This window comes from Aegilops tauschii, chromosome 4, assembly GCF_002575655.3.
Source record: "Aegilops tauschii subsp. strangulata cultivar AL8/78 chromosome 4, Aet v6.0, whole genome shotgun sequence".
Classification (NCBI taxonomy): domain Eukaryota; kingdom Viridiplantae; phylum Streptophyta; class Magnoliopsida; order Poales; family Poaceae; genus Aegilops; species Aegilops tauschii.
In genome coordinates this window covers 216,119,943-216,145,888 of record NC_053038.3, presented here as the reverse complement: position 1 = coordinate 216,145,888, position 25,946 = coordinate 216,119,943, and the positions used below count along the sequence as shown (strand labels likewise).

Below are 25,946 nucleotides of genomic sequence, written 5' to 3'. Positions count from 1 at the left end.
GTGTAGACAGGTATGAAGTAGTGTTTGAGTAGGATACTTGTATCTCGGGCCTCCATATAATGTGGGAGTTGACACAGGATGTAATCTATGCCAACATAATAGCACATGCACGCAGGGAGAGCTGGCGGCATGTTCCGATGCCCGAGTGGCCGGTGTGCGGTATTGTAGCGGTATCAAGGGGGAGGAGCGTCCGCAGTTACGACTCCAGGATTAGCCAATGTTCGTTGAACATCGCTAGCAAATCTCGGTGCCATGTCTCGTGTGATTGGTTGGTCCTCCATAGATTGACTATGCGCCTTGGATTATTCTAACACCGACTGTCAGATTTGATTCCGGTTTATGTCGCCATCGGCTTGGGTCCGCAACGCCAGCAGCAGTTCCCCACCCGCCGCCGGTCCCAGCAACAGCCTATTACTATAGCTGTCTGCTCCCACGCAAGCTTGCAGGCCTGCTCATTGTGGCACCTTGTGCGGCTTGCTTCCCCCTTGCATGATGCCCCTGCTCTGTTGTTGCCTGCGGCTGCTGCTAACTCGCCCACGTTATCGTTGTTGTGCCACTGCTCTACCTGGGTCTCGGTGTTGCGCGGGTGCTCCTGTTAACTCTTAACATGATGTGTGATGGATATCTGCTAGCATGATGCTTGCCTCCTGCTGTTGCTAGTGCGCTACTCTCGGAGGTTCGTTTCTCTGGTTGCTGCTGTGAGCCACACAGTTCAGGGCCCTGTCAGCGCCTCATCTATTTGTGTCACGTTGACTGCCTGTGTGTTCAGTTTGTGTGTTCGGTTTATCGAGAGAAAAACAAATAAAAAAATACAGTGTCATCCGGTATCATTTCTCTCATTGTCCGGTGATTTTTGACGGGGTTCCCTCCATCGACTATGTCATGCACATGCACTTTCCATCAGTGTTGTCGATCAGCCGTTAGTTGCTATTCTCTCGCTGGCATTCCACCTGCATGGCCTCCTTCGTGCTTCTCATGCGCATGATGGTTCTTGCATCTTTGTCTTGTGTGCTTCTAGCACTATATTTTCCGCTGCGTCCACCAAATCTGTTGCTCTTTCATGTTTCTCATGCCATGTGAGTCCACCAAACCTTTATCCGTCAGCATTGATCCTTTCTATGCAACTTTTGTGGCCTTTCTGGACCGTGTTGTTTTCTACAGGATATTCGTGACCTCCTTTTGCATTATCGTTCATCTACGTCCATTCTCTTATTCTCGAGCTTCTTTCACCTTTGTTTTCTTGGGCTACAATCTTTTGGGCAATGTCTCGTTCTCTTGATATGCCATCTTCTTTTGACAACCAATCTTCTCTACTTATCTTGTATATCTTCTACTAATGCGGTGTCTTCCTCTGATGCGTCACAAGTTTTGAGATTGTCCATGCTACGATGACACTCTCAAGACGCAGATTTTTTATCATTATTTTTTTCTCTAGTGTTACACTTCTTGAAATGCAATGTTATTGCATACACTTAGCATTTGAGGGGGCTGTTGAGGAGTATTATTATTGGTCTAGGAGTCTGTATTAGTCTGTATTTCCTTTCTTATACCCCCAAGGCTCATGTAAAATGCCCTTGGGCTATTCAATAAAAAAATGTCGCACATACCTAATATTCTAATCTTACAAGTATTTAAGCTCCCTAAGGATAGAACCCCATGGCAGCTTGATGTATTTTAAGCCTTATAATTGTTGGTTATTTCCACATCAGTTCCAAAAAATCATATGGATCTTCAAAAATTTACAAGAAAAATGATTTGGCGCAGCAAAGCGCGCGTTTGCTTCTAGTCTATAAACATATACCGCCTAAAATACCTGTAGACAAACATGTTTGCAGAATCATCAAAGAAAAATAATTGAAACTGGACTTACCGCTGTCGTATCTTCTGGGGACGGTGGACATTTAAAATCAGATGTCATTTCAAGCATATCAAGATCAGTGATGCATCCTTTATTCAATTGCATCCAGAGATCCTCATCAGCCACAGAACCTAAATTTTCAGGTATTGGGCAGAACTCTGCATCCTTCAAATAGTGTGAGCGGCTAGCAACGAATCCATCTGGTGTCCGCTTAGAATCTGGAGTTTTTAATACGTCTAGCTGCAGAAGGAGAACCAATAGTTGTGGATTTCACCAACGTCTGGGCTTGAGTATTAACAAGCAGGTTGAAAGGAAGAATGTGATGTGGTTCCAGAGGACCAGGACGAAGATGTGCAAAAATTGAAAATATGAAACTTGAATTGACTACATGTTGAACTAACAAAAGTTTTACGTGTTGCTGCCTCACCAAGCATACCTGGCTAGAATCAGCAAATTGCTCTACTGATATGTCAGTATTGTTGTGGTTCTGTGACATCTTTTGCTTGGCCAACCGGTGCTCTAATGTCTCCCTTAACCTCCTTTCCTCTTCAAGTTCCATTGCTAGACGATCACGCTCGAGTTCAGACTGCAAGAGATAATCAGCATAACTTTATATGTTAAAAACAGTTTAACAGTTGTACAATGCATCCATAAGAGGAAGTTCATAATGAATAGGAAACACCTGTTCTACTGGAAATGTTAGTCTTTACATACCTTATGCATGTCATTGCGTTGCTTTAGGATAAGCTGCTCCAAGTCTTCAGAATGGGAACCCTGAAATTTAAACAAAAAACTTTAAGTAACAGTAAAGCACGTCACATACGGAGAGCAACATCAAACAAGCAGGACAAACCTGCAGCTTTTTGCGAAGTTCCTCTATTTCCAGTTTTTGCCTCTTCAGCAGAGCAGCATCTGTTAGAATCTGAAATACCAACATTCATAATTAAGTTCTCAGATTATCGCTACTTACAGACAAACTGAGCTCAAATAAATGATACTTATGCTGAAGATGCAGTACATATAAACACCAGACCATTGTCATAGACATATTCTAGCAATTTGTGCCGAATATTTTTCATGCATAAAGAAATAACAGAACGTGAATGTTGTTGCAGTAAAAACAACGGATCATTAAGGAGTGTCATTAGTAACGTGGTCAAGACAAAGCTTAGCAGGGGTGTGTGCCTTGTCCGACAAAAGTGACGCAAAGATATAGTTTTGAATAGGTCCAGTCACCTTGAAGGAGCGCGACCCAGTCCTATGTTAGGAACGCATCAAAAGGGAGGTTTGGTCGCAGGCCCGAGTCGTTCACGTTTCCTGGGAACCCTCTCCAAACCTCTCCTTCTCGTTACATCAGAGCCATCCGTAACTCCTCAAGACTCGACACTAGAGCTCCTCGGTCTTTACCTAGGAGATCAAGTGCCCTTCCTTTGAGTTTATTCAAATGAGAGTTAACGGAGTACATGGCCATGGGGGGCTTATATAGGTGAGAGTCCTTACAAATGAGCAAGGTTAACCATGGTGGTAGGTAGGTAGGAGGGGTAGGATGGTAAAGCTTGGTCCAAGGGTCCATGGTCCATACTCAATAGCCACCATTCCTTCTCTGTTGGAATTATTGGCCTTTGGCCCATTTATTTTATCCAATAATTCCTAGGAAAATCCCAGAGGCCCATATGGCCCATCCATGCATGACAAGGGATGTGGAAAGTTTAGTCCCACCATGCTAGTGGAGGGTGTGGGAGACCAACTTATAAGGTGAGTTGTTCCACACACCACTAAGAGCTTGAGAAGAGAGCACATACCGAAAAAGGCTTTCGCCCCGCTTTATAGATAAAGCAACTGCCCAAGCCAAACATCCAACAAGGTTCACACACACACACAGACAAAGGTCTAGTACATACAAGAAGTCATAGGGTTAATGCTGAGGGCACAGCTCAACAAGCCCTGAAGAAACAGAAAACGCGCACACGCGGGGTGCGGAGAGCATCTAGTCGGGCTCCGGAGGTGGCGGGGGGAGCGGAGGCGCCAAGCGGAAGGCCATCGATCGAAGGTCGGCGAGGAGGTTGTTGATGACGTCCCGATCCTGGGGGCGGCTAAGCGGCCGCCAGAGCTGCAAGTATCCACACATTTTAAAGATGGCGTCAGTAGCACGTCGAAGAGGGACCTTCTGTATGACAAGCTTATTGCGAACGGTCCAAAGCGTCCAGGCAAGGACCCCAACGCAAAGCCATCTAATATGGCGGTAGCGAGGGGGGAGGCGTGAATTTCCGCAAGCAGGTCAGGGAAGTTGGTGTTACACCACTGACCCCCAACCGTCTCGCGGAAACAAGACCAAAGGAACTGAGCCGTGGAGCACGAGAAGAAGATGTGGTTAGCATCTTCCACCGTGCCGCACAAGGGGCACATCCCATCCCCAGGTCCATTACGCTTAAGGACCTCCACGCCAGACGGGAGGCGGCCGCGAATCCATTGCCATAGGAAGATCCTGATCTTCAGGGGCAGGCGGATGTCCCAAATCAAACTAAAGGGCTCGGGGGTCGTCGAGGGGGCGATGGCCGCGTAGAGGGATTTGGTGGAGAAGCAGCCGGAAGGCTCCAGACGCCAAGAGGTGGCATCCGGGGTGTCGACGCCGTCTATAGGTAGGAGGGCGATGTCCTGAAGGAGGGCATCCCAAGCGGCAACTTCAGGTGGGCCAAAGGGGCGGCGGAAAGCGAGGCGCCCTAAGTCAATAAGGGCCGTCTCAACTGAGACATGAGGGTCAACTGCAATGGCGAAGAGCTCCGGGAATCGTGCGGCCAGGGGAGTGTCGCCAATCCACCGATCAAACCAGAACAGGGTCGAGGACCCAGTACCAACCGAGATGGATGTGCCAATGCGAAGCACGGGAAGCAGCTGGACGACGGCCTGCCAAAACTGGGAGCCGCCCGAGCGCTGACAGAATGCAAGAGGCTGTCCTCGAAGGTACTTGTTCTGGATGATGGTGAGCCAAAGACCTCCCTCGCCATTGGCGATGCGCCAGAGCCAACGGGTCAGGAGGGCAATGTTCATGCGTTGGGAGGACAAGATCCCAAGACCGCCCTGGTCCTTGGGTTTGCAGATATCGGGCCAGCTTACCATATGGTACTTCTGCTTATCCCCCTCCCCAGCCCAGAAGAATCTGGATTGGTATTTGGCGATCTCCTGATGAAGGGTCTCATGGAGGCTATAGAAGCTCATGAGGAACCATAGAAGGCTAGCAAGCGAAGAATTGATAAGAATCACGCGAGCAGCCTTCGACAGCCAGCGCCCTTTCCAGGGCTCAACGCGGTGTTGCATACGGGTCACCGTGGGGCGAAGATCCGCCACAGTGAGGCGCGAATCGCTAATGGGGATCCCCAAGTAAGTCATGGGGAAAGAACCCAACCGACAATTGAGTCGGTCAGCAATAGCCTGTGCTTCCTCCGGGGGGTACCCGAGAACCATCACTTCGCTCTTATCGAAGTTGATGGTTAGGCCCGACATCTGTTGGAAGCACAGGAGGAGGAACTTCAGGTTAGCAATGTCCTGGACGGAGCCCTCCACCATTATAATGGTATCATCCGCATATTGAAGGAGGGAGACCCCTCTCCCTCCGACTAGCTGGGGGCCTATGCCGCGGATATGGCCCGCATCCTTGGCCTTATCCAGGATGGCTGCGAGGGCATCCACTACCATGTTGAACAGGAATGGCGAGAACGGGTCACCCTGACGGACCCCACAGAGTGTGGGGAAGTAGGGCCCAATGTCCCCATTGATGTTCACAGCGGTCCGGCCACAAGAGACGAGCTGCATGACACGAGTCACCCACCGGTCGTCAAAGCCTTTGCGAAGCAACACTTCCCGCAAGAATGGCCAGTGGACCGTGTCGTACGCTTTGTGGAAGTCTAGCTTCAGGAAGACTGCCCGATGGTGTTTCATCCGGACCTCGTGGAGGACTTCGTGGAATACCAGCACCGCATCCAGAATAAATCGGCCTTGTATGAAGGCGGATTGGTTCGGATGGGTAATCGCGTCAGCGAGCAGGGTTACCCTATTGGCGTACCCTTTGGCCAAGATCCGGAATATCATGTTAATCACTGTGATTGGATGAAACTGGCGGATGTCGGAGGCACCCGGGACCTTGGGGATGAGGGTCACGATACCATAGTTGAGACGTCCAAGGTCCATGGCACCCGAGTAGAATTCCTCAAACAAGGCCATGACCTCCGGCTTGATGGTCGGCCAGAATGTTTTGAAGAATGTTACAGGCAGACCATCCGGGCCCGGGGCCGAGGAGGGGTTCATCCCTTTAATAGCCGCGAGAACCTCGTCCTCGGCGAAGGGGGCCACTAAAGCAGCATTGGCCTCAACAGAGACCAATTGAGCACCCGACCAAATGTCGGGGGCGAGACTAGCCCCACCCCGAGGGGTGGGGGTAAATAGGGCTTTATAGAAGCCGTCTACATGGGCACGGATGGCCGAGGGGCGAACGAGAGGCGTGTCTCCATCCCAAAGGCAGTGGATGGAGTTTCGACGCCGCCGGCCGTTGGCTACCACCTGGAAATAGGCGGTGTTGGCATCACCCCGAAGTACCCACCGTTGGGTACCGCGCAAACGCCAGTAGGCCTCTTCATCCGTGTAAATGGTTGAGAGCTGGTCTTCAAGGTCATATCGCAACATCCACTCATCCGGGGAGATTCCGGACGTGTCGGCACGGGCATCCAGGGCTTGGATAGCCAGCAGGAGGGCCTTTTTGCGCTCTCTCAGGTCCCGGCCAAGGTTGGCACCCCAACCCTTCATGAATTGGCGGGCGAGCTTGGCACAGAAGTGCCACGAGTCGACTGCGGACATGGCGCGATGAGGGGAAGAGCGGGCGGAGATCCAGCGAGCGACGACCGCCTCCCGGAAGCCGGCCCGATTGAGCCAGAAGAGCTCGAACCGGAAACGCGGCGGGGTGGGGGGGCGCTCGTCAGCGGTGGAGAGGAGAGGGATATGGTCAGACCCAATCCGGGTGATCGCACGAAGCGAGGCTAGGGGGCAACGTAATTCCCACTCAGGGGAAACTAGGACGCGATCCAAGACGGATTGCGTCGGGTCAACCTGACGGTTTGTCCAAGTAAACCTGGCACCCGTCCGATCAAGCTCACGGAGACCCAGCTCCGCGATCCAGTCATTGAATAACTGCATCCGGGGGAGGTTAATCCGGTCATTATTCTTCTCATCCGGGGATCGGATGAGGTTAAAGTCTCCACCCACTACAACTGGGAGGAGGGAGTTGGAGATCTTCAGATGTAGCTCCTCCAAGAAGGCCGGGGAGCGGCGGTGGTCCGCCGGTCCATAAACAATCACGACCTCCCATTTGAAGTTGGGAGCACGCTCGAAGATCTCCATACTAACGAAGAATTCACCCCGGTCCATGCCACCCATCTCAAAGGTGGCATCCTTTACCCCTAAAAGGATGCCACCAGAGTGGCCTGTGGTCCCACTAGAAGGGAGCCAATGCCAGGCGAAGAGGTGGGAACAAAGGCATTCAAGCTCGTGGAGGGAGAACTCAGTGCGCATGGTTTCCTGGATGGCAATGATGTCAATGTGTTCGTCTCGCATGTATTCGATGAGTTGGCAGCGACGGCCATCATGGCCGAAGCCGCGAATGTTCCAGAAAAGGGCCCGCATCTAATCCCCCATCGGGGGGCTGCTTGACCCCAGGACACGGGAGGCACTTTGCGCGCGGAGAGCAGCAGTGCGAGAGCGGGTGCGCCCACGGATCACCCCGTCGGCCATCGGAGGAACCCGACCCGCGGGGGTCGCGATCGAATCCTCGGGAGGCCGAAGCAAGCGCGCCCGAGTCTCAGCCAGTTTGCCATCTAGGATCTCACGGGCCCTAATGGCCGCGGTCTGTTCTAACGGGGGGACCAACCTCCCCTCTGAAGACGATGGCCGAGTCAGTGGCCACCTTGGCGAGGTGGCCAAGGGGAACGGCCTCAAGCGCGGAAAAGGAACAACTGGAAGAACTAGGAAGGACAGGATCCACACCTGACTCGAGGTTCTGGACCGCCGCCCGAAGCTCCGCACGCTCGGCGATGGACGGAGCCGGGGAGTCCGCCGGGCGGGTCGCATCAAGGCGGGCGCTGCAGCGGGACGCCGTCACCGGCGTCGAGGTGGAACGGGGCCGCCTGGCGTACGCCACCGTCGGCGGAGGGTGGGCGGAGGCCGGAGTGGTCACGACCACGGCCACCGCCGCGGTCGGGGAGGCAGGCGGTGAGAGGCGGGCGTCGGAGGCCACCGGCGAGGAGAGCGGGGCGACGAGCTCCAGGATGTCGCCAGCCGCGTCGCCCGCGGGTGGGAGGGGCGGAGACGGCGCGCCGATGGGGGTGCACCCGCCGCCACCCGTGGGGACCGGGGAGGTCAAACCAGGGGGGGACGGGGGGTCCGGGCCCGACGGCGAGAGGCGGAGGGCGGAGTCGGCGGAGGGAGATCGCGGCAACGAAGGCGGCACGACGAGCAGGCCCACACTGGAGAAGTCACTGGCCGACTCCGACGGAGGCGGAGAGGGCGCGACCGGCGTGGAGGCCAGGCGGAGAGCCACCGCGAGGTCAGTGGCCGACACGCGGGTGCGCCCCGCCCCGGAACCGCCATGGCCTGAAGGTGGGTTGGCAGGCTCGCGGGATGGGGAGCGGGAGTGCTCCGACAAGTCCTCGTCATCCTTAGGGTCGTCGAGGCGGGAGTGGCGGGACCGTCGGCGGCGGGAGTCGTCGGCGTCGGCTGGGCCGCCCCCCATGTGGCTATCATCAGTGAATCGGGGGTGGCCGATGTGGTTCGGAGGCTCGGGGCAGATCTTGAGGTCGTAGCCGTCGTCGTTGAAGAAGACCCGAATCGTGGCGTGAAGCTTGGAGGAGTCCAGGCACTTCACCTTGACCCGGACCTCCTCCTCCTCCTTGCGAAGGGAGAGCTCATCGACCACCACCACCTTGCCCAGGATCTTGGACATACTGCGAATGACTCGCTCAGATCGGGCCACATCCGGCAGGCCGGCGATTAGGAGCCAAGCAGTGTCCAGAACAGCCACGGCCTTGGGATCCCACCGCGGCTTTGAGATGTTCACCACAATCCCGTTGAGGGCCAAGGTGATGTTGTCGTTGCGGGTACAAAATCCCATGCTCAGAGCGTCGGGGAAGATCACCGAAAAGGCGTTGGCAGCGGTGGAGGTCACCTGCCAGTCCCACTTGCACCTGCACAAGTGGTTGAGCTCGGCCTCGATCAGCTCCGGGGTGGCGACGGCCTCGCCGATGACAGTCACGAGAGCCAGGAGCGAGGGGGAGGGAGGGGGAATCTCCGGGACCTCGATGTGGAAGAAGCCCATATCCTCGATGCCGTGCCCATACATCATGATCTCCTCCGTCACCGGGCGATCCGGGCAGAGAATCGCAGGGTGACCGGAATCCTTGCAGAGGTAGCACATCGGAGGGTTGGGGCAGGCCACCTGGAAGTGTCCGGACAAGCCGCAATTGAAGCACGGCGGACCATCCGAGACGGAGTTGGAGGCCGGAGGTGGAGCCGCCGCGGCGGCGGTGGAGGCCGCGGCCGCGGGGCAAGGGGGGCCCTTCTTCTTCTTCTTGGCACCCTGGCGTCCCCGGTTCCCATTTCCTCCATTGGAGGGAGGAAGCGCGGCCTGGTTGTGCGGCGGCTGGTAGCGACGGGGCGTTGGAGGCGTTGGCGAGGGGCTGTTGACGAGGAGGAGAGGGGGAACGGTCCCGCCAGCGCGACGGGGAGGTGGACCTCCGCCGGGACGAGTGTCGGGCCTCCCCAGCCGGCAACCGGCCGCGGTCCCGCGAGTCCTCCCGAAGGGGCGAGCGGCGGGCCGGGGAGCGGGAGCGGCGGTCCTCGCGCGCAGGCGAGCGGCGGGCAGGGCGGGGGGAGGAGCGCCGGGAGTCGCGGCCGGGGGACAGCCGGGCCGGGCGGGAAGAGAGTTGCTGCCGGAGATCATCCTCCCGCTGCTGGCCGTCGGGGAGGGCCGTGGAGGATCTCGACGGTCATCCGCGCGGCATTTGCGGCGGCCGGCGTTGTCGCCCCAGTCCCTGGTCATGGCTGGCTGGGGATGGGGGGGGCTCAAGGGGGCCGGTGGCGCCGGCGAGCAGAGAGCAACGGGGGGCGGCGGTGGGCGCGTCGAGGGAAGAAGCGGGAGGCGCGGGATTGGGGGCGGGTCGACGGGGAAACCCTAGCGGGATCCAGATGGGGTGCCGGACTAGGCCCAGGCCCACGGAGGGACGCGGCACAGCGGCCGCGGGGGGCAAGACCGGCCCAGGGGACTGGCCCACCGAGCGGTCCAACGCCCGCGCCCCACAATGCGGCCCAGCAGCCGAGGGACTCAGGATGGGCCCAGAGGCGAGGCCCACGGGACGGCCCATGACCAGCGTAGCCCGGTACGACAGCCCCGAGGCGACCAGGCGAGGTGCAAGGGTTTCCCCGAGCGCCGCCGCAGTGGTCGCCGGCGGGGCAGGACGGAGGCGGCGAGGCCAGGCCGGAGCGCGCCGGGATCCAGGAGGCGAGAGGGCGGATGCGCCGAAAGAGGAGATGAAGGGGCGGAAAGGTGAGCGCCGGCAAAGCACCGACGAGAGCGCCGTCGAAATTGCCGGAGGCGGGCCGGCCGGGGCCGAGGAAGACGAGGCCGGAGCAGCGGATCTCCAGGAGGACCTCGCGGTGTCGTGGTCGGCGCGGCCAGCCACGCCCCATCCACCACGACACCTCCGGCGACGGGTCCCCGATCCCAAGGTGGGACCTTGCCGAGCCGCCGTCTGAGACGGGCCCGAAGGCCGGTGCCGGCGCCGGGTGGACTCGCGGGCGGCCGAACCCCCACCCTTGGGGGTAAGGCCACCGGCGGAGTCGGGCCGCGGCACGCGGGCAGGAGCCTTGGGCGGGACGCGGTCATGGCAAACCACGGGACGCCCCGCGGCGAGGTCGTCGGCCTCGGCGAGGTCTGCCCAGACCAGACGGGACGACGCGGCGGGGGGGGGTCGACGGCGGGTCCCCGGCGGGAGGGAAGCGCGCGACGGAGGGGACGACGGTGCGGGCGGCGGCAGAGTCACCGGCTCGCCAGGCGCGTCGCCAGAGCCAACGGTCGCCATCATACACAAGCGCTCCTCCTCCACTGCCCGCCTTGCCACGCCTCACACGCGTGTCGTGTTTCGTGATCGAGCCAATCCGAGCCATGCTAGGACCTTTGAAACGTGTCTGCTCTACCTTAACTTTTTGTTCTTCTCCCTAGTGGGTCAGTTCAAGGCTTATATAAGAGGTCGCTCCTCTTCCACCAAACAGAATACACAACTCCCTCCCCTCGTTCCAAAACCTTGCGCCTCCTAGTCCTTGTATGGGTGCTCTGTGGCGGTTTGCTTTATCTATAAAGCGGGGTGAAAGCCTTTTTCGGTAAACCTTGCGCCTCCTACTGCTGCCTCTTGCGATCCTGTATGGGGGAGAGGCAATCAGGTTTTTGGGGAGCACTCTAGCATGACTGTTGGATCTTCATCATGGCTGACAACGACAACTTCTTCCCCGACGTCGACCACCTCCTCGGTGACATGACAAACTTCGCACCTGCATCTTCTTCCATAGCACCGCACATCTTCTTCTCTCTTCTGTTAGGGTTTGTGTCCGGTCTACTGCTTTTACCTATCGATGTGGATATGATGTTTGTCTGTTATGTACCCAATTGCATGACAATTACATCACTTTGCTACTTGATTCATTATCATCTCTATTATGATTATCATGTTTTATCTACCATCTTTCTAGATTAAACTTAATGGAAAATTGCTCAAATATTCAACAGTCCAAAAACCTGATATGTGTAGGCAATTTTCTCTAGTTGCTTTTGGTACGACTCTCAAGCCTCCTCTGTTTGAGGATGTGAACTATAAGACGTGGCGTGCGAGTTCTTTTGGTTGTGTCATGCTAAGGGCCAGTTCCTTTGGTTGCATGACGCTGCCAGCAAATTTGAGTTTAAACCTGAAATTCACAATTGTCAAAGGTTCTAAGTGTGTGTGCAAGCAAAGCAACCTCGCAAGTCTCATACGACAGTTGAGTTGAGATATTTGGCACCATTAGAACTCATGCATTCATATCTTCGTGAGATCAATGGTGTGTTGACAAAGGGTGGAAAAAGATATTTCATGACTTTGATCGATGACTCTACTAGATAATGCATGATACATCTGCTGAAAACAAAAGATGAGGCTTCGCACTACTTTAAAATCTAAGCCGAAGCAGAGAATAAACTTGATCGAAAGATCAAGAGGCTTAGATCGGATCGTGGTGGAGAGTATTTTTTTCAACGAGTTCAATTTATTATGAGAGGAACATAGTATAATCCATGAGAGGACGCCTCCCTACTCGCCCCAGTCAAACGGGTTGCCGAACAAAAAAATCACACTAACTGATTTGGTTAACACCATGTTAGACACAGCGGTATTTTCCAATGCATGGTGGGGGGAGGCTTTGATGACTGCAAGTCATGTCCTAAACAGAGTTCCCACGATGAATAAAGAGATTACCCCATTTGAGGAATGCGAAAGGAAAAGGCTTGAACTCTCTTATTTACGAACTTGGGGTTGCTTGGCAAAAATCAACGTGCCAATTCCCAAGAGTCAACTTGACCAAAGCCATTGATTGTGTTTTTCTGGGCTATGCTTTCCATAGCATTGGCTGCATATTTCTAGTGGTCAAATCTGAGGTTCCCTAACATGAATGTTGGTACAATTATGGAGTCGAATGATGCGGGCTTCTTTGAGGATATTTTCCTATGAAAGATATGTGTAGCTCATCTAGTCAGAGGTTAGAGGCAACTCCTAAACCTTTTGTTCCATTGGAACATTCTAAGCGGAAACACACTGAGATTCCTAAGGAGGATGACAATGAAGCTCCTAGAAAGAGCAACAGACAAAGGACCGCAAAGTCATTTGGTGAAGATTTCATTGTGTACCTCATGAATGACACTCCCACTTCTATTTCAAAAGCTTATGCATCTCTTGATGTTGAATAATGAAAAGAAGTTGTATGTAGCGAAAGGGATTCCGTCATGGCTAACAAGACATGGGAGGTCACTGATCGTCCTTATTGGTGTAAACCTGTAGGATGTAACTGGGTGCTTAAGAAAAAGCTTAGGCCTGATGGTACAATTGAAAAGTACAAGGCACGACTTATAGCCAAGGGTTAACCAAAAAAGAAGGTGAAGATTTCTTTGATACTTATGAGCATGTGGCCAAATTGACCACCATTCGAGTACTACTCTCATTGGCTGCCTCACACAATCTTCTCGTTCATCAAATGGACAAGACAGTTTTCCTAAATGGAGAGTTGGAAGAGGAAATATAGATGAAACAGCCTGATGGTTTGTAGTAGATGGTCATGAAGGAGAGGTGTGTAAGTTGGCGAAATCTTTGTATGGCTTGAAACAAGCACCTAAGCAATGACACGAGAAGTTTGAAAGACCTTGGTGCAAATGAAGCCGACAAACGTGTGTACTATCGCCATGGTGGGGGCGAGGGAGTTATGTTGTGTTTGTATGTTGATACTTATATTGGGACAAATTTCAAGGTCACTGAGGATATTTTCTATCTCATAACTTTGAGATGAAAGACCTGGAGTAGCTAATGTTACATTGAACATCAAGCTTTTGAGAGGTGATGATGGTGGGATCACTTTGTTACAGTCCCACTATGTGGAGAAGGTTCTGGCTCTCTTTGGATATTCAGATTGTAAACCTTCTGGAACACCTTAAGATTCAAGTGTGTTGATTCGAAAGAATGAAGGAGAAACAAAGGATCAATTGAGATATTCTCAAATCATCAGTTCGCTTATGTATCTAGCTAGCGCTATGAGGCCTGACATCTCGTTTGTTGTGAGCAACCTAAGCCGGTTTGTATCTAACCTGGGAGATGCTCATTGGCATGCTCAACAAAGGATAACGCGCCATCTGAAAGGTACTGTGAGTTATGGACTTCACTTGATGTGGCCGTTAGTGCAAGAGATAATCTTCAGAATGTGTTACAAGTTGGCTCTTTTAGCTTTGAGATTCCACCAACTGAACCGAAGAAAGATGAAGTTAAGCCAACCTTCAGAACTCCATGTGTTGACACATTATGGTAGGAAATATACCAGTCAATTTTTGATTCGGTTTGGCAACCTACTGTGAACATAGTGTATCATGTTACATAAGTCAAGTCTATTTCTTTTTGTCTAGTATACAAGTGACGTTGTCAAATAGTTTCCTAGGTGATCAAGGTGGCTGGATATTTAATTAGGTAAATCTAGATTAGTTTGAATAGGAGAGAGAGAGAGAGAGAGTCCGTACCAACTATGTTTGCCTGTGAGTCGGTTCCGATCGAATGTGGATGCCTATATAAAAGGCTAGCGACCGATCTAAGTCAGATTGGTTTGATCGTGACTTCAATAAAATTACAAAAGCGTCCCATGTCTGGAGACACCAAATATTGTCTTCGTTGCTAATCCATGGGGATTTTGTTGCAGCTGCGCGTGGAGTCGATCTAATCTACTCGATGCAAGTTTTTGATTTTACATTCTTGCATCTTTGCTAGATCGGAATTTCTTATTGCTGCTGCTAGTACCAGGAAAGATCGGACAGCGACTCGCGCAATTTATCATCTCGCTATTTTTGTGCCTCGTCATCACTGTATCGGGTACCCAAGGGTACTGGAGGGATATAACGATGCAAATTGGATATATGATCCTGATGACCTTAAAGCCACAAGTGGTTATGTGTTTACACTTGGTGGTGGTGGTGTTTCCAAGAAGTCTTGCAAGCAGTCCATCTTAACAAGACACAACCACGATTGAAGCAGAGTGGCTTCCTGAGCTTTTGATGGACTTGTCGGTAGTTGAAAAAAAAATACCGACTATCCTATTGAACTGTGATAATCCAACAGTGATCATCAAGGTAAACAGTTCTAAGGATAATAAGAAGTCATCAAGACATGTGAGAAGGAGACTGAAATCTATCAGATTTAAGGGAAACTCTGGAGTTATAGCATTGGACTATATAAACACATCGAAGAATCTGGCTGATCCCTTCACAAAGGGTTTATCACAAAATGTGATAGACAATGCATCAAGGGAGATGGGATTGAGACCCACTACATAAGTTACCCATGGTGATAACCCATTCTATGTGATCGGAGATCCCGTTAATTAGAATTGGCAAGACTACTGGGTAACTAAGAGGAGAATGTTTAATTTGTAAAGATCCACTCCGTTATGATGCAATTCCCTCCTAATCTACAAGGTAGGTTGATATTTATCTTAATGTGTTTTGAGTGGCTTGGGTAGGCAAAGATGTTGTCCTACAGAACATCTTGGAAGGACAGATCTATATGAGTCAAGACTGTTAAACTTGCACTCTGTGATAGTTGGGTGCTCTCTAGTAAACTCATGAAAAGGTCCATGGAGTATGATATATACGCTCCTACCCGCGGGAAAGCTTTTCAGCGGTCCAGTATCGGTCAAGGCTTTACGTAAAACTTTTTTGCACAAAACTTGCAGTTCAAGGTCCACTGTCCAAGTTGTGAATGGGTGTAGTGTGGAGTTCTAGGTGGAAGTTCAACTTAACTGTTTCCAACTAAATACCGGTATATAAACAATGGTTTGGAACCATAGGCAAATTCTATGTGCCTCTGGGATCTGGTGGGATCTGGTGGGGGATTGTTGGAATTATTGGGCTTTAGCCCATTTATTTTATCCAATAATTCCTAGGAAAATCCCATAGGCCCATATGACCCATTCATGCATGACAAGGGGTGTGGAAAGTTTAGTCCCACCACGCAAGTGAAGGGTGTGGGAGACCAACTTATAAGGTGAGTTGTTCCACACACCACTAAGAGCTTGAGAATAGAGCACATACACGCGCGCTCCGCCTCGCCGCGCCATGCCTCACCTCACACGCGATCGTGTTTCGTGATCAAGCCGAGCCGCACTAGGATCTATGCAACGTGTGCTTGTTAATTTTTGCCACGCAAGAAAAGGTTGAAACTTTTTGCCTCCAGTGGGAGACGAATCTCAACAGCCGCACGGACCGTTTCTCTTCCTCTCCCTAGTGGATCAATTTGAGGCTTATATAAGAGGTCGCTCTTCTTCCACCAAATAGAATACACAACTCCCTCACCTCATCCAGAACCTTGTGCCACCTACTGCTTTTCCATCTCACTTCTCCGCGTGCACCGAGACGTGAGACAGCAGGCCTCTGAAGCCCTGCCTGTTGCAATCCTGTACGGGAGAGAGGCAATCAGGTTTTTGGTGAGCGCTCTAGCGCGACTGCTAGATCTTCCTCCATCGTGGCTAACAACGAAGACTTCTTTTCCTACATTGACCACCTCCTCAGCGAAATGACGAACAGCACACCTACATCTTCTTCCACCACACCGTATGTCTTCTTCTCTCTTTTGTTAGGGTTTGCGTCCGGTTTACGTCTTTTATCTATCAGTGTGGATATGATGTTCGTCTGTTATGCACCCAATTGCATGACTACTTACATCACTTTGCTACTTGTTTCGATTATCATCTCTATGATGGTTATCATGTTTTATCTATCATCTTTCTGGATTAAACTTAATGGAAAAATGCTCAAATATTCACAACACTCATCACTCCACCATAATGGGCATTGGCTACTTGGGCCGTTGGGCCTCTTCTAGAGTTGGGTTCCTTTGCTGATTGCCTTCTGTGTTGACTTTACCTTTTAATTTCCTTTTCTCCATTGACTTGTTGACCATGACAATTTCCTTGGATTTTTGTTGACTCCCTTAGACCTTGTTTACTGTCTTGGACTCTGTTGACCGCCTTGGACTTTTCGTTGACCACCTCAGACTTTCATTGGCCGTCCATGCAGTAGGTAGGTCCTCTGGGTATGATTATTTATTCCCAGTTTCCCACAACAGTAAATACAACAGAATAAGATAAAAGCACATAGTTTCAGATGCACTATTTCATATTTCTGCTTCCAAAATTAATGTGTCAGAGGTACTAACATCTGAAACTAAAACTCATCTGTTGCAATATAAAAGTTTCAATACTCACCTCATTTACTTGAGCACAATTGCTGACACATTTTGCTCTACTTGCAAATTGAAGAGTTCCTCTAGTTTCCTCAATATGAATCTGTAGTTATTTTTTTAGAAGATGTGATAGCAATGGTGGTAAGTGCATGAGGGTTTAAAACCATATAATTTACTTGGATGTAACAATGTAAACATAACACACCTCTTCAGGTGCAGCCGTGCAAATGATTGATGTCTTTGCATTGCCTCCAAGTGCAGACTGGAGGATGCGAGTCAACTTACTATCACGATAAGGGATGTGCCCTCTGCATCAAAATAATTAACCACTTTAGTGCATCAACCAATCCTGGATCTTAGGAGACTTTTCACATAATTCAATAAGTAGGCCCAAGGAGTTCCCAATAGATTTTTCTTCCCTTGCATAAGGTAACCTTTTTATTAGGGATGAGCCCATGATTTTATAGGTTAAGACTACAACATCTGTGGTGCCATAATCATTGGGCCTACCAAATTAGCCAAATAGACAATAACAGGGTGATTCCATGATTGAATAAAATAAAATAATTTGGTTGTAGACTCAGATATTTCTTTCGCTCGAGTAAGTGTCTTTCTTTTCATTTGGTATGTTACCATGACTTGGAACACTTGAAAGGATGGAAAGGGAAGCTCAAATAACTTCTGGGTGCCACATTCTTGGATAATATATTAGCTATTATAACCTAGTGATAGAATAAATGGTGATAAAGTATGAATAAAACTCATGTTTAATTTTCCATTAAAATTGGTGCTTGCAATTTGTTATCCATGTTCTAAACTAAATGAATAGCACTGCAAGCTGTTTATGATTGTTGGGCACTTGGGATAACTAACATATAATAATCAGAGCTATCGCATGCACCTATATTTTTGTTAGATTACTGTCATCTCGTGCTATATGTCAAAGCTTGGTACAGTTTAGTTAGAGAAAGTTAGAGATTATTAAGTCAGGGTAATGCTCCATAGAAATACCTTTGCTTTCCATTCTCACTCAACTTATTGATGACATTACCGAGAATCATCAAGCTCTTATTAATATGCTTCCCTTCCTTAAGCCGCACACCATCAGCTCCTGTCTTGGGGATTCTTTCTGACCCAGCTAAATCGACCAAGTTCTACATGTAAAAAAGCAGTGTCAATCAAAGCATTCTTTTTCTTGACACATTTACTTTATTTTGTAAGAGGGGGAGTCAAAAGCAGATACCAAAATAGAAACACGGATTGCATCTCCAGAGTTCGTCTGGTGCTTAGCACTGCTTTCAATTACCTGAAACCAGCAGAACAACACAATTGAGTATTTTAGTTACCATGCCCATTCTATGTAAATGGACTGAAACCAGCTACAATCACTTTTGGCTTTTCAATGTACCATCCGAAAAATAGTATGGGACCTGCTGCTCCGGACATTCATGTTTGTTTCTCCGAAATGTCTATTTGCTGAGAAAAATGGAAGCTTATGAATTGGTGAAAATGAAAATATACATTTGAACAAGTACGACGATAAATGGACAGAAATGGAACCTTCTCCAAGCTCAAGGAGTTGTAGCACTTGTTCAGCATTGTTAACAATTTCTTCCCGCAGACCGGACACATATACACCACGCTGTAGAAACAACACAAATCCTTACACAGTGTAACAGCAAGTAGAAGAAAGTTACTATAACCATTCCTAGCATTTACCTCGAGGCTCTCATGAATTGGCAGCTTCTCGCTCCCAAGTGTCAGGAGGTCATTGATCTCCTCATTATAAATCTCCATGTACGAGACCCTGATCAGGAACACCCTGTCTGCGGCCTGTCCCAAAACAAGAATCAAACTGACAGCGCGTTTGGCAATATTTGGGAAGGGGATTGGGAGTTTAGTGTAGAGAGTTGTGTTGAGATTAGACATGTGATGAGTTGTTTTATTCCCTTGTTTGGTTCATGTGAATTGACGAGGGACTTGACCAGGGAAGTGAACATAAGTCGACAGGGAAGAGCTGCATGGAGAATGCCACCTCCGTTGCCTCGTCTCAGTCGTCTCCGACCACAGTCCCCTACTGCTCGATTGCTCGCCGGTGCCGCCGGCGCATCGCCGCTTCCACTTCGAGGACTTCTGGACGCGCATGGACGGGTTTCCCGACACTGTTGTCGGGCCCATGGGACTGGGGGTATCCAGGCCCGTCTGCCGGCGGCCCAAGGCACGGCACCTGGCGTGGGCCCAGCACGGCCCATCTTCAAGACTTCACGAGCAGGATCCTCGCGAGGGCCCCCGCCTCGCGAGGTGGGCATCAGCAAGCATCGTCAAGAGCTCCCCGAGGTCCTCGCGCTGGGCGGTCTACTGAAGCTGCCTCCCGAGGTCCCTCGCGGGGCGGATATGTCTAGGCTCACCAAGCCCCGCCTCGCGCTGCACGAGGGTGACGCGAGCAACGACGAGCGGAGCCAGGAGGGCGCCAGCGGGCGCAGATAAGGATGTTTTCCTCCTTCGTGCTAAGGGAGCAAGGACAGCGCGTCGGTTCCCAAAGCAATCCCCTGAGGTTGCCATTTTGGTGCAAAAAGACCAGGACAGCGGGCGCGCCAGGACGGAGGTCATTGTCGAGCCCACCAGCGCATCATGGACAGAAGCTTTTGCAGGCGAAGACAGCCTTTAGTCAGGATAAGTTGTACTGTTGTTCCCCTTCGAATTTGGCCGTTGTGGCAACCCTTCCCACCTAATATTTTTGGGGGAAGAGGACCGGGGCCAGTATAAAGATAGGCTAGACGCCGCCGTAGGAGAGGGGTCAAACCCTTGGGATCCAGAGCCTCCAGAGGCAGTTCATCCTCTTTGCACTCTCATACTCATCCTCCCCCGTAATCCACACAAAGCAAGAGTAGGGTCTTACACCGCAAGGTGGCCCGAACCTGGGTAAATTGCCATGTCGTGTCCTTTCCCCTCGCTCGAGCATGCCAGAGCATCGCCGTGAGGCAGTGGGCAGCGAGCTAGAGCTTAGTGGAGATCTGTGAGCACACCCCAGAGTTTGAACCTTTTCTTGGGTCCTGGAAGCCCCGATTCCGACATTTGGCGCGCCAGGTAGGGGTGTGCCGAAGTTCCTCCGCTTCGCTCTGATACCGCTCCACCGTCCCCATGGCCGACGCTCGTCGTGTTCGTGCCAAGCGCCACGCAGCTCGCGTCACCCAGACGGAGCCTGCGGGCCGCGGCCGCCGCCACTCCACCTCGGCCGCCGCCAACGCCGGCACCGACCCTACCGCTCACGAGCAGCAGGACTCCTCCCTGCCCTCCTCCGTGCAGCACGATGGCCGCACTGCTACGCCTTCGCTCACCCCTGCTACGGCTTCGTCCTCCCATGCTCGCTGCGGGCCGGCGAACACGCAAGCCGCGCTGCTCATGGCGCGCGAGCTGCTGCGCTACCGCCCTGCCAACGAAGGCTACGACGCCTAGCTTGGAAAGTAGATTTCGTGCTCTTTCCCACCCAATTGGATTCACCTTCAAATTCGTCCGGAGCGTTGAGATATTGACGAAACAATCTGACATTGCAGCAGAATCCGAGTCAAACTACAAGTCCAAAGGTGTTGCATCACCTCCACTTGGGCCCATGGGCCTTGTACGACTTAGGGTTAGTTTTAGGCTGCCTTGGGACGTCCTCCCGCCTCCTTGGCCGCCACCCCTTGCTCCTATATAAGTAGATCAATCTAGTAGCTTTTTGCTTGGGTTTTGTTTAGATTAAAGTTCGCCATAGTTGCAACTTCGCGTACTTCATTTGTGTTCAACGACCAGACCAAGACGTCACAGAACCCCACTTTCATCAATAAAGCTTTTCTCTTATATTCGCAATATCCAGATTGCAATCTCAGTTTCTTGCTTGTTCTTCGTTTGCTCGCAGGAAATAGACCTAACTCGCGCATTTGACTCGATCAGCTGGTCCTCTTCGATGTCCTGCGCCAATATGGTTTTGGTGCCAGATTCCTGGGTTGGCTAGCAATCTTGCTCTCCTTGGCCAGCACCAAGGTGATCATGAACGGCGAACCGGGCCCGCCCGTTTGGCACCGTCAAGGACTACGGCAAGGTGACCCCATGTCACCCTAGCTCTTCGTTCTCGCGGTGGACACGCTAGGCCGTCTGCTCCGTCGCGCCACCGAGCTGGGCATCATGCAGCAGCTACACCCCTGGCGTTCGATCCCTTCCGTCTCGTTGTACGCGGACGATGTGGTCCTGTTCTGCCACCCCACGCCGAGCGACATATCCGCTGTCAGGAGCGTCCTGCAGCTCTTTGGGCGCGCCTCAGGCCTTCACGTAAACTTTTCGAAGAGCTCCGCCACCCTGATTCGAGGCGACACGGTGGGCGTCGCGCTAGCCCTCGACCTGCTGGGTTGCCCCGTTGTAGAGATGTCGATCACCTACCTGGGCATCCCGCTCACGTTGCGGCGGCCCACTGCTGCCCAGCTTCAGTCTATCGTTGACAAGGCCGCCGGCATGTTTCCCTGCTGGAAGGCGCATCTCATGAACAAGGCTAGCCGCCTCGTGTTTGTCAAGGCAGTCCCGGCGGCGATCCCTATCCATCAACTGCTCGTGCTGCCCCCCCCCCCCCCCCCAAAGAAGACCCTGAAGGCACTTGAGAAGATTCAGAGAGGCTTCCTCTGGGCTGGGCGTGTGGAGGCTAACGGTGGCAATTGCCACGTCAACTGGCAGCGCGTCTCCAGGCTGATCTCTCTTGGCGGTCTCGACGTTCGCGATCTAGCGCGCACAGGCCTTGCGCTCCGCACACGGTGGTTATGGTTCAGCCGCACGGACCAAGGCAGGGCCTAGGCTGGTCTGGACCTGTAGTTCAGCGACGAGGAGCGTGCGTTCTTCTTCGCCTCTACCACCATCTCGGTTGGGAACGGAATGCGGGCCCTTTTCTGGGAGGATCGGTGGATCGATGGGCGCTCCGTCCGCGAGATCGCGCTGCCTGTACACGTGCATCCCCAAACGCCGCCATAAGCTCCGAACCGTGGCGGACGGCCTCCTCACCAATCGGTGGGCGCAAGACATCCAGGGCTCCGCGGGAATCCAGGAAATCGGACAGTACCTGCAGCTATGGCACAGGATCGAGCACACTACTCTCTCCACCGAGCCGGGCCGCCTAACCTGGAAGTGGGGCGCGAACGGCATCTACTCCGCCAGATCAGCCTACCTTGCCACATTCCATGGCTCCAACTCTTGAGACGCATGGAAGCTCACCTGGAAGTGCTGGGCGCCCCCGCGTGTCAGGTTCTTCCACTGGCTCGCACATCTGGATCGTTGCTGGACAGCGGACCGCCTCGCCCGCCGCGACTTGCCACACCCCGTGCGCTGACCACTTTGTGACCAGGCGCCAGAGACCATGAACCACCTCCTCCTCGCATGCCCCTTCGCCCGGCAGACTTGGCACGAGACGCTGAGTTGGCTTAGGATCCCATGCCCCCCACCCGCTCACGAGCCATCGCTCAACAATTGGTGGCAATCCACAAGTCACCTCGCCCCCAAGCCCATGCGCAAAGGCCTCGCATCCGCGGTCCTGCTCGTCCCCCGCAATGACTGCGTTTTCAACCAAGGCCGCCATTCGTTGCTGAACTGCTCGCGAAGATCAAGGAGGAGGCCGCCCTTTGGGCCGCCGCTGGCGCGTTAGGACTTAGAGCTATCTCAAGTCCCATGCCTATTCCTTCATAAATTCCCAATCCCCATAACCAAACGATAGATTTGAAGTCTCGTACCCCTTTAATTCTCATTCCTTGACTCTAATTACTCCCAACCAAACACGCTGTGAGGACTCGACCAAATAAAAATCTTGTGCCCAAGTGGCCTGCCTCGGAAGTCTGAACACCTGATAAGGCACGGTCACCTTTGTGAATTTTTTCTACTAAAGCCTACTCCACCTCATGTGCTAAACCTTGACATGTACTTGTAGCACAACCGGTCTTGGTGTTTGAGTGTTTTTCCATGATGTCAACATACATAGTAAGGTGGGGAATTCAGACAACTGGCGCTCAAAAAGGAAATTGATCTCGTCGAGTAAGCAATTACCTCGGCCGCCGTGTCAAAGATGTCGCGAACAGCGAGCGGGATGATCCCAGGGTCGGCACCGGAGCCGTTCATGGTAAACGTCTTGCCACTGCTGGTCTGGCCGTAGGCGAAGGCAGTGCCGTTGAAGCCATCTACGGCAGCACGGATGAGGGAGCGGACGAGCAGGCCGTAGATCCGCGCGTTGGTCACAGACTCGTTGAACACGTGGTCTTCGTGTGTGCAAGGAACCGACCAGCAAAAAAGGAGAGAGCGCACGAGTTAGAAATGGAGGGACAGAAGGTGGGAGGAGAGTGAGATAGAGGAAGGATCCTGGTACCGAAGACGAAGGAGGTGCCGGGGACGGGGACGGCGCGGTGGAGGAGGGAGATTCCGGAGTCGTCGATGCGCCACTCGCGGTTCCCGACAGCACCGCCGCCCGAGAAGGAGGACGAGTCGGCGTCGGCGTCGACCGAAGGCTTGGGCGGGCGGAAGCGGACGGCGACGGAGATCTTCTCCATGAGCGGATGGACGGCGAGTCGGCCACTGCAATGGTTGGGGCAGAGAAGAGCGGATTTGAAATTTCGGCCTGAGGAGAGTTGTTTTCTTTCTTTTGAAAATGAAATGCGGCCTCAGGAGAAGTTGGAGCCAAGCCAGCCCCGGCGGGGTGGGGCACGCGACAAGTGCGACACTTGTGGGCTGAAGTAGGTTGACAAAAAAAATAGGTTGGACCACACGTCTTTCTAGCCATCCATTATGACACGTTAACTTTTTTTGTTTGGGGTTACTATTTGACATTTCATACCGAATGATGTGTCTGCTGTTTGATTAAATAGCACCAATCTTGACCCTAGCGTAGGTCCACGTCAACTTCCCATCTCGTTTGGGGTTTGCGCGACCGAAACGAACACTCGAGACTCCTCCTTATCCTCCATCTCTCCCCTACCGCACCCCACTCTCTCCAGGAGAGATCCTGTTGGCACACCTAGCTCTCATGGCCGTCGTCGTGATGCAGCTCCACCACACGTTAGCTCTCTCCCATGGCCACCGTCGGATGCAGCTCCACCGTGCCATCCCTAACGACACCCACGCCAGCACAGGCCCCGCGGCGATGGCCCTCGACTCTGTCGCCAAGGCACCTCCGTCTGCGCGTCAATGGTGGAGGACGAGGTCCACGGGCACAACGCCGTCGTCGCTTTTTTGGCGTCCTCTGCCATGCCGCAGCAGCAGAAGGACAAGGTGGCGCATGAGTTGCCCCGTGCGACGGTGTCTAGCATCATGGCGCCCCTAACCAAGTGGATGCGCGAGCGAGCGGCGGAAGCTCCGCCAAATCTACTCGCGACGAGCACGACGACCTCGCCGTGTTCCAGCTCTCGCTCCACCGTGGCCTACCCAAGCCCACCACCAAGTCACACCTGCTCCTGCTCCGGCACCCCGTCGTCGTCCACTCGGTCGCCTCCATCTGCATCACCTCCGATGACCACGCCGACTCCGGCTCCTAAGTCGCGGTCGACTTCACCCGGGCTGGCTGGCCGGAGCAGGCCCGCATGGTTATGAGCTCGACCTTCCTATACCTGCGGACCGGGACCTGCCACGCCCGTCTGACCCTTCTCCGGTACCCGACGAGCTCGAGAAAGACGAGGACGTCCACCCGTCCACTAGCTGTCCCCTGTCCCCACATAAGGTCGATCCATCTGCGTTTCCCATTTTCCCCCAGTTCCCACAGGTTGTGTTTGCTTTCTCCGCCTACGACACAACATATAATTGAAACATATCTCTCGTAATTGGCCTACACGTGATTGAGTTTGTATTGTGTTTGTATCTGCCATGTATATGGCCAAGGGAACCAAACAGACCGGTTGATAGGAAGGTCGACCACACCCCACAGTACATGAGTTAAACCATTGGAATTGGGGGCTCCTGCTCCGAACAACTAAGGCGACTAAGAACCATCCAGGCAGGTCACAGGGTCCAAATACCATACAGGCATCTGAAAGCATGACATCCGATCAAGGGCACACGATGGCAAGAGGTAGTGGCACCACCCGACAACCACCAGGCATGAACGAAACAACCCGGCAGGATGCGACAAACATGCATTCCGAGTTGGGTACTGCGCGTGCCCGGCGTGTTTTGGGATGTGAGCCCCATCTTTCGAGTGGCACTGTCTGACAACCTGCCTAATAGAACACAAGCAAAATATGACCAATGTTCACATGTCATCTGTATCAATGACCACCGACGAACGTGAATCAAAACTAAAGGCAGCGATCTCCCAGTGAAGCAATTGCGGGGTTTAAAAAACACAAACACACAAACTTGCCACCATTTTTTCCCGCTCCGGTAAAAAGAAAAGAAAATGGGGCATTTAGCTCACTACATGTCCAAGATTTCCTCGTATCTGCAACACTACTCTACCTTGAAGGCGTGTCGACATACTTCCTAGAAGAACAGTCATGCTCGGGTAGCGTCGTCCACGAGATGAGGCGGAAGTCTGTGTCCTTATAGTGCACCTTCAAGAGTGTTAGAGCCATCTGAGCTCCTGATGGGCAGTCGATCATTGCCGCTGAACCATTTCTGAATTGGCCTGGCCAAGCTGAACAAAGAGATCAAAGATGCCCACCTCCGGAGTAGCCCCCGCTCCATAGATAGAAGTCGTCATCTTCCCATTTGAACACGTGCCAACATTGCAAGCCATGTAACTAGCGAACGCAGTCGGGTAGATCGGCGACATGTCTGCTTGCTCTCTGGTAAGACTACTTGGGTATGTTGGGAAATTTAGTAGAAAACAAAATTTTGTCCCGCGGATTGCTACGTCTCAATATTTTAATGTTAAATGCTATTATATTACCACTTTTGTATGTTTTATATGCCATTTTAGATTATTTTTTGGACTAACCTATTAATTTAGTGCCGAGTGTCAATTCCTAGTTTTTGGATGTTTTTATTTTCCCAAAAAATTCATACCTATACAAGTACAAACACGATGAAACCTTTTGATG

General features: G+C 52.4%; 1 protein-coding gene across 1 annotated transcript in view; it reads right to left on the bottom strand.

The window, feature by feature from the left end:
• LOC109733707 (kinesin-like protein KIN-7L) overlaps nt 1–24,552 on the bottom strand; it is a 31,460-nt gene extending 6,908 nt beyond the window's left edge. The window contains exons 1-13 of the mRNA XM_020292928.4: nt 23,285–24,552; nt 22,969–23,177; nt 18,631–18,744; nt 18,472–18,553; nt 18,320–18,387; nt 18,155–18,217; nt 17,923–18,065; nt 17,117–17,219; nt 16,934–17,014; nt 2,712–2,780; nt 2,573–2,632; nt 2,295–2,444; nt 1,871–2,098 (exon numbers count right to left, since the gene is read on the bottom strand). Of these exons, the coding sequence (XP_020148517.1) occupies nt 1,871–2,098; nt 2,295–2,444; nt 2,573–2,632; nt 2,712–2,780; nt 16,934–17,014; nt 17,117–17,219; nt 17,923–18,065; nt 18,155–18,217; nt 18,320–18,387; nt 18,472–18,553; nt 18,631–18,744; nt 22,969–23,177; nt 23,285–23,465 (1,551 nt within the window). The 5' untranslated portion in view covers nt 23,466–24,552. The remainder of the gene's footprint in view (nt 1–1,870; nt 2,099–2,294; nt 2,445–2,572; nt 2,633–2,711; nt 2,781–16,933; nt 17,015–17,116; nt 17,220–17,922; nt 18,066–18,154; nt 18,218–18,319; nt 18,388–18,471; nt 18,554–18,630; nt 18,745–22,968; nt 23,178–23,284) is intronic.
• Between the last annotated feature and the right edge of the window lie 1,394 nt (nt 24,553–25,946).